This window comes from Vespula pensylvanica, chromosome 1 (genome assembly GCF_014466175.1).
Source record: "Vespula pensylvanica isolate Volc-1 chromosome 1, ASM1446617v1, whole genome shotgun sequence".
Lineage (NCBI taxonomy): Eukaryota > Metazoa > Arthropoda > Insecta > Hymenoptera > Vespidae > Vespula > Vespula pensylvanica.
In genome coordinates this window covers 5,248,904-5,256,403 of record NC_057685.1, presented here as the reverse complement: position 1 = coordinate 5,256,403, position 7,500 = coordinate 5,248,904, and the positions used below count along the sequence as shown (strand labels likewise).

The window sequence follows — 7,500 nt, the reverse complement described above, 5'->3', positions numbered from 1 at the left end:
TTAAATTTTGTAAAATTAAATTTTGTAATAAAAGTTAGTCTAAACATACTCATTTATTTAAAAAAAAATTAATAGAAATTTTCAAGTTATGGATTCTCTAAAAATATTTAATATTCTAGAATGATATTTCATTTTTTATGCTTACGATTAACAAAATTGTATAAGAATAAATATGAAGGAGTAGTAACAAATAAATTCACAAAAATAGATTTTTTATAACTTACAAGTAGATTATCTAATATCTTAAATAGCGTGGCACTCATGACTTTAATAAAAATAGAAAAGAGGGGAAAGGATAATCAAAATCAATTAATTGCATTATATGGTGTGGTGAACTTATATAAATTTTTTTTACTATGTGCTATAAAATTGATTTTACAGTGTAGAGATTATCACTAAGAAATTTTGTCAAAATTAATACAAGAAATACAATTCTAAAGAATTATCATGTCACAAAGAATTGTACCTCATAAATATTATTACATATAGGAATAGTTGCACAAAAAATGCAAATTGTTATGCACCGAATGATGAATGAAATGACTTTTGTGCCATCACAGCATCCAACTTGCATATCGTATTTATTTGAAAATAAATTAATTGAATATGCAAGGTAGATTATATATATTATAGAAAACAGATGTTTTTCCTCCTATTTATAAGGAATTTATGAAATAACCAATAGTAACATAACAGGAATGCTATATCACTTATGGTGATGAAAATTTATTTATCTTTTTTTACTTCTACTTGAGTTTGCGTTGTTTGCTCTGATTGTTGCACAGTATTTGTTGGTTGAGCAGGATGATCTTCATATCTGAAAATTTGATATATATATCACTTTTAAATATTAATATATAATTTATTTTATGTAATATATTATAAAACGAATGAATAATGCTTACGAAAACAAAGCTTTGAGATCTCCTTTGACTAATGCTAGTAATAATGGTGTTCCTAAACAAGCAGGTGCCAGATATAACAGAGCAGGTTGTGCATGTTTAAACAAATGCATTATCGATATTGTTATAAGTAATCCCATAAAGTAAGCAAAAAATGTTGCATAAAAATACACATTTGTTTTTCTGCTCAAACTATTATCAAATCTCAATAAGAGAGCAATGAAAATTCCAGGTAAAACAATATCTCCTAAACCTAACATTGCAAAGTTATTAGCACTAAGACCTTTCTCTAAAAGATCTTGTGGAAAAACGAGCTTCATTGGCACTTCAAATGATTTTGCTACTGTTATCATTACATCTGTACCAAACACCCAGAAAGCATCATAAAAAAGAAGACCACCAAGTAAAATACATCCAGTGACAACATTATTGAGATGTAATAATTCAACACCATTAATTGCAAATGCAATTCCAAATAAATTATTAGCAATCCAATGCTGAAAAAATATACATTATTAAAAATACAATACAGAGTCTTATGTAAATAATATTTATAGAAGTATGTTTCTATAGATTACCTTTTTCAAAAGATACCAAGCACCAACAATAGAACAACATATTAGACAAACAATATCATGAAGGTTAAATTTATAATTGATAATATGCTCAGTACGATCACCTTCTCCTTTCGTGAATTGAATCTGATATGGAGTTTTTGGAATTACAGCAGGAACCAATGAAGAAATCAAGGGACTATAACGAACATATTTTGTAGATATTATTACAAATATATCTTAATACAAAGAAATCTGGTATTTACCTTGTAAGATGACACAAAGCTAGAATTCCAAGAAAGAAGAAATAACCAACTAAAATTAGGTTCACATATTCCTTAGTAAATATCTGTGTATGAAAAGAAATATTTTTTTAATAAATGATATTTTATAAAGATCACAAAAATAATTATAAAATACATTATATAATTATAAATTTTCTTTTACCTTATATAATATATATAAGCTAAATAGTGTAAAGCTGGAAATTAAAGGAAATAATGCTGCTTCTTTCAGAGACATTGTATCAGGTTGTTCACCATTGTCTTTATAATGTTGCTAAAAAAATAATTGCTCTATTTAAAGTTGATTGTCGTTTTAATAAGTACGTATGTCTGCATGTGTACGTGTGTATATGTGAGATTGATACATAAATTTTATGTGTTATATATTATTGATAATTACTAGATATGTTTAATATATATATGTACATATATACGTACGTACGTATGTATGTATGTATGTATATATATATGCTTGTATATGTGTGTACATAAATATATATATAAACATCTTCATTAATTACAATATTATAAGATTTTCAAACATTGTTGAATATTACAATGATTTTATAACATATGCCAATATGCCACAATATATAGCTAACCTGCTGCTCCTTATGGTGCTTAACAGCTCGGAAGCTACCGAAAAAAATAGGTAATATTGCCATTATTACAAGGCTTCCATAAGCTATAGCTATTCCTTCGGGAGTCGAAGTGGAAGTTCCGTTGTTTCGTTCAGTAACATTTTCACTTGCTTGTGTAACGATTTCATTTATTACACTTGCCATCTTGGGTATTCAATACGACTAATGGACACGACTGCACTGTCGTGCACGTTTATCCAAACGTTATCTAATTCTAACAGATGGCGGAGAATGACAAGTCTACCAACATATTGTAACAATTATAAAAACAATATTTTTGAAAATTTGATAAAAATATGTGTTAAATGTTATATATGTACTTTTATTTCAATAATAAGTTAAATTAATCAAATCTAATATTAAAAAATAATTGAATTTTGACTATGATATTATGACATATTTACTCTAACATACAGTCGCGTTTTCATATTTATCTTTTTATTTCACTAGTTTCACTTTTGAAATATTTTTTATAAATAATTCAAATGAAAAACATAATATTTAGTTCAAATAATTTCTATCTTATTAGTAATGATTAAAATACAAAAAGTTTGTTTTTTTATTTATTTTTTTTTCTTTTTATTTTTTCCCTAACAATATTTGACATATAGGTTACTATAAATACCCGCTAAAATATGTTTGAAAGTTTACTGACCGAACTTGTATTTTCCAAAAGATTATTAAGCTGTCTATCGAATAATTTAGCTTATATTTATCTATAAATAAAAGATTTTCTAATCCAATGCTAATTGTATGATTTATATGATTTGACAAATATTTGATTGTGTGTATGCATGATGTATACTCAAATAGTAGAGAGTCTACAAGTGAACAGCATGTTGCGTAGTAATTGTAATATTTGAACTAATAAGTGTAGTGATGTGTCATTTTACCATGCTTGTTTTTATTTATTCGTGTCTTCTATAGAAAACAAGACAGTTATAAAAATGTGTAAATATTAATTAATCTGAATATATACAGTATGTTGAATAAATATATTTACTAAAGTCTTTAAATACAGGATATATAGAATAAGGTTACATTAATAAATAACAAATGTCTTTTTGTATAGGTATTTATAAATAGTATAAATATTTTATAAATAATTATAAAATTTATAAATAATTTTGTAAAAATGGGTCCACCACCAGTAGTCACAGGAATTTCACCTAAAGAAGGACCACCTGGAACTCGTGTAATAGTGCGTGGAGAATTCTTGGGTACAAAAGCTCCAGATTTAATAGGTTTGTTTCATTTCACTTTATACAAAATAATATAATCATATAATGAGATTCCATTTTTTATTATTTTAATTATATTATGTTATTTTTTTTATATAGGATTGACAATTTGTGGATGTGATTGTCTTTTATCTGCTGAATGGAAATCATCAAATAAAATTATTGCTAGATCAGGTCCATGTAAAGGCCGTGGTGATATTATAGTAACAACTCGTACTGGTGGTCAAGGAACATCAACAGTACAATTCCGTGGTTATCATGAAACGATAGGACCTATGAAAGAATCTGCTGTATGGGTAGATGAAGCACCTCTGCAGAGTTTTGTTTGGGGTAGAAGAGCATTATCACCAACAAATTATCAACAAGAAGATCCTTTGGGACTCAGTGTAGAAGGAAATGAGTATGGATTTTTGTCATTTTGTAACTAATAATTTATTATTAATAATTTATTTAAAAAATAATTTATTATATTTATTTATAGTAAAAAGTTTCCTGATGATGAATTAATAGAATTATTTGGAGATGCCACTGATGATCTCACTAGTGAAAAATTTCATCCAGGTTGGTTTTTATTGCAACATCATCATGCTACGACATTAGAAGACTTAAAAGCAGGCTTAACTTTTCTTAAAAGAAAAGTAAACTCTCAAAAAGAAGGACAATTGTCTTTTTTGAAGGTATGTACTTTTGCAATTTTTTATAAATGACATTTTCAAGTTATTTGTAATTACTATTACTATATTTGTAATTATACAGGCCAATGTGGGATCAGTAATGGAACAACTTGATACAGTAATGCTTCTTAAAGAACAGTTTGAATTAGATATGAAAAATTATGGAACTGATCCCATTGAACAACTTGAAAAAGCTATTAAACAATCAATGTCAGAAGCCAATAAATTATTTGATGAAGTATTAGCGAGAAGAGATAGAGCAGATGCTACAAGAAATGTTTTAACTGTTATGCAGCGCTACAAGTTTTTGTTTTGCATGCCAATTAATATGGAAAGAAATATAGAGCGTGGAAATTATGATTTGGTTATTAACGATTATGCAAGAGTAAAAAATTTGTTTAGAAACACTGAAGTAGAAGTATTTAAAATAGTGTTAGCAGAAATAGAAAACAGAATTACAACTCTTAAGACATTATTACGAAAGAAGCTTGAAGAAATGCCACTTAGTTTAGAAGAACATAAAAAAATAATTAGAAATCTTGTTAATCTCGAAACAGAAGGTGATGTAGGCTGGGATGCTATTGGTTTGTATATATAAAATAATTCTATTATTAACTAATTAACTATTAGACTAACTAAAAAAAATGTATAATTTTATGTTTTAGTTTCTCATGCAAACTGTTTAGATAAAAGCATAAATGCTTGTGTACACGAACATTTAGAAATAAAAAATACAATATTGGAGGATTCTAGTAAAACTTCAAAACATGTACAGGTTACAGGAAAACAATTTCAAAATAATAGGAATGATAGAAATAATACATCAATACAAGTGTCATGCATTCAAGCTATTTATGATATATTAATTCAACAATTACCTAATCTATGGAGATTAGGACAAAGTTATTTCAGTGGACAATTGCATGTTGCAGTAGATGTTGAAAAACAGATCCCCTTTAAGGTAAAAAAGAAACTAAAAATATTTTATCTTTCTTTGAAATATTAAAAAAACCTAATTTCAAATCTAAGATGTATTTTATGATATATTTGTAAAATGTGAATATATATAATTAAAATTTCAATTATTTTTAATAGAATTTGGTTTTATCAAGCATGCAACATACCATGGAAGTTATTAAAAATATATGTCATAATGATGTAGAAGCATCATCACTTTTACATATTTTACACTGTATTAGACAGATGTACGCATCTTTAATTCATTTAGATTTACCTAGTGATGCCCTTGATATTTTTGGAAAATTTATATTTGATTTGAGGTAAAAAGCTTTTTTTAACAATGATTAAATTTCCGTATTTAAATTGTCATATTTTTAATTAGCACTTTAATTCTTACTGTGTATTTTAGATTACAATGTTTAGTTGCTTTGTTCAGAAGAACTGCAGAGAATATAGCAGCTTTACATAAAAAGGAAACTTGGCAAATTGAATATTTAAATGAAAATGGTGGTGTTACAAAGCTGGTATTGTTTCATATATATATACACACTTTATAGTTTTAAGATGATAAATATTATTTATATCAAAGATTTAACTATATTTTTTTGTCTAAATAGCCATTCCTATTCGAAGAAATGGTATTAGAGGTAACAAAATGTGCACGAGATACGGTAGTTGCTTGTGGTCCAAGAGAAAGTGCACTATTTGCTAATCCATCATATCAAATGATCTTTTATAATGCTGTTAAAACTTTATTTACTTCATTTGCACGATGTTTACAACAATTAGCCTTCAGTGGTTGTGAAGAAGCTTTGGATGATGATGAGCCGTCAGTTTCTCAACTAGTTGGATCACCTTCTGGTTATAGAAATAAAAACAATAAACATCAAGGACCTGTAAGTATAATATTATATGTACAAATATAAATATATAGTCATTTTATTATTTATACATTTTTTAATCTTTACAATATTTCATATTCTTGAATAGACTTGGGAACAGTGCCTTTTAATATCATTAAGTAATATACGTTACACTTTGAATAATGTCTTGCCAAAAATAAAAGATATACTAAAAACTCAAGGTTATCCAGATTTATCTAATGCAATTGGTTGGAATTCTAATTGGACACAATTGGAAACTCTTGATAATGCTGTTTTGGAGGCCTATTTAGAACGACGGTGTGATCCACTTGTTGGAACAATTGAACCTAGTATGTATTTGGGTGGATTAGAATGGGATTTTAATACAGAACCAACTCATATTAAACCATATGCCCAGGAAATATTAGCAAATTTAATAGCAGTTCATGCAGAGGTAAATAGAAAAAAAAATTGATTTAATTTTCATGAAATATTATTTAATATAGAGTAAATGTGGCATTATATTTTTACAGGTTCATCGAGTTGCTCCAGTTCTTTTAAAAAGAGTTCTCTCTCATATTGTTGAGACAATAGCAGAAGAACTCGCACGACTTATGTCGTGCGTAACACAGTTTAGTTCTGCTGGTATTATACAAGCTAGAAGTGATATTACACTTTTAAAAAATGCTCTATTACATTACAGTACTGATAGAGCAAGGTGAGAGACTTATAGTTATATATAAAATACAAGTGTTGAATATATTAAAACTTAAACATTATAATTTGTATAAAAAATAGAAGCTTTTTTGAAGAGGCTCTCGATGCTATACCACAAGCAATGAACAATGAGGATGCTGTACGTATTGATGCATTGTTGTTAAAAGTTACAACATCTATGCGATTGCAATTATCCTGTCTCGTAAATGGTACAACTAATGGTACTGTAAGCACTATTGATACCAATCGTGTAACCACTGTATAATTGGGATTATAAGAATAATGATAAAAATATAATCATTAATTTATTAAATTCTATGGTTTAATATCGTACCGAATAAGAGTTATTTATTCTCAATTAAGGCTGTCCATCCGCTTTAGTTTTATTTATTATTTTCGAATAATTGTTTCAACTACTATATAGCAACACACTTCAATAAATAGAAATGACTGTTTATTTATTGCTAAATCTACGGAAGATATAGGAAGCAATGTTGAATTCAATTGGATTGGAATTAGATTGAAAAGATTTTGGAAAGGCTTTGAAATATGCAGCTATTCGCCCGGTAGTACTTGCATTACATAATTTAGATTTGGATTTTAATATACTGCAAGTACTACCGACCCAGGTCCCACCACGTGGAGGTTGCTGCATCTGGGGACC

General features: G+C 27.3%; 2 protein-coding genes across 2 annotated transcripts; one reads left to right on the top strand and one right to left on the bottom strand.

Annotated features, from left to right (window-relative positions):
• Nucleotides 1-321: 321 nt before the first annotated feature.
• LOC122637849 (minor histocompatibility antigen H13) lies at nucleotides 322-2,599 on the bottom strand. Its single transcript, XM_043830315.1, has 6 exons — nucleotides 2,343-2,599; nucleotides 1,904-2,014; nucleotides 1,723-1,805; nucleotides 1,481-1,655; nucleotides 906-1,399; nucleotides 322-817 (listed from the first exon to the last, which is right to left on the bottom strand). Exons 1-6 carry the CDS (start codon nucleotides 2,523-2,525, stop codon nucleotides 727-729), a joined length of 1,137 nt encoding a protein of 378 aa, XP_043686250.1. The 5' UTR covers nucleotides 2,526-2,599; the 3' UTR covers nucleotides 322-726.
• Nucleotides 2,600-3,043: 444 nt separating this feature from the next.
• LOC122637832 (exocyst complex component 2) lies at nucleotides 3,044-7,149 on the top strand. Its single transcript, XM_043830291.1, has 12 exons — nucleotides 3,044-3,361; nucleotides 3,454-3,625; nucleotides 3,722-4,022; nucleotides 4,104-4,299; nucleotides 4,379-4,880; nucleotides 4,962-5,257; nucleotides 5,392-5,576; nucleotides 5,666-5,780; nucleotides 5,874-6,152; nucleotides 6,247-6,573; nucleotides 6,653-6,837; nucleotides 6,918-7,149. Exons 2-12 carry the CDS (start codon nucleotides 3,517-3,519, stop codon nucleotides 7,099-7,101), a joined length of 2,679 nt encoding a protein of 892 aa, XP_043686226.1. The 5' UTR covers nucleotides 3,044-3,361; nucleotides 3,454-3,516; the 3' UTR covers nucleotides 7,102-7,149.
• Nucleotides 7,150-7,500: the final 351 nt, after the last annotated feature.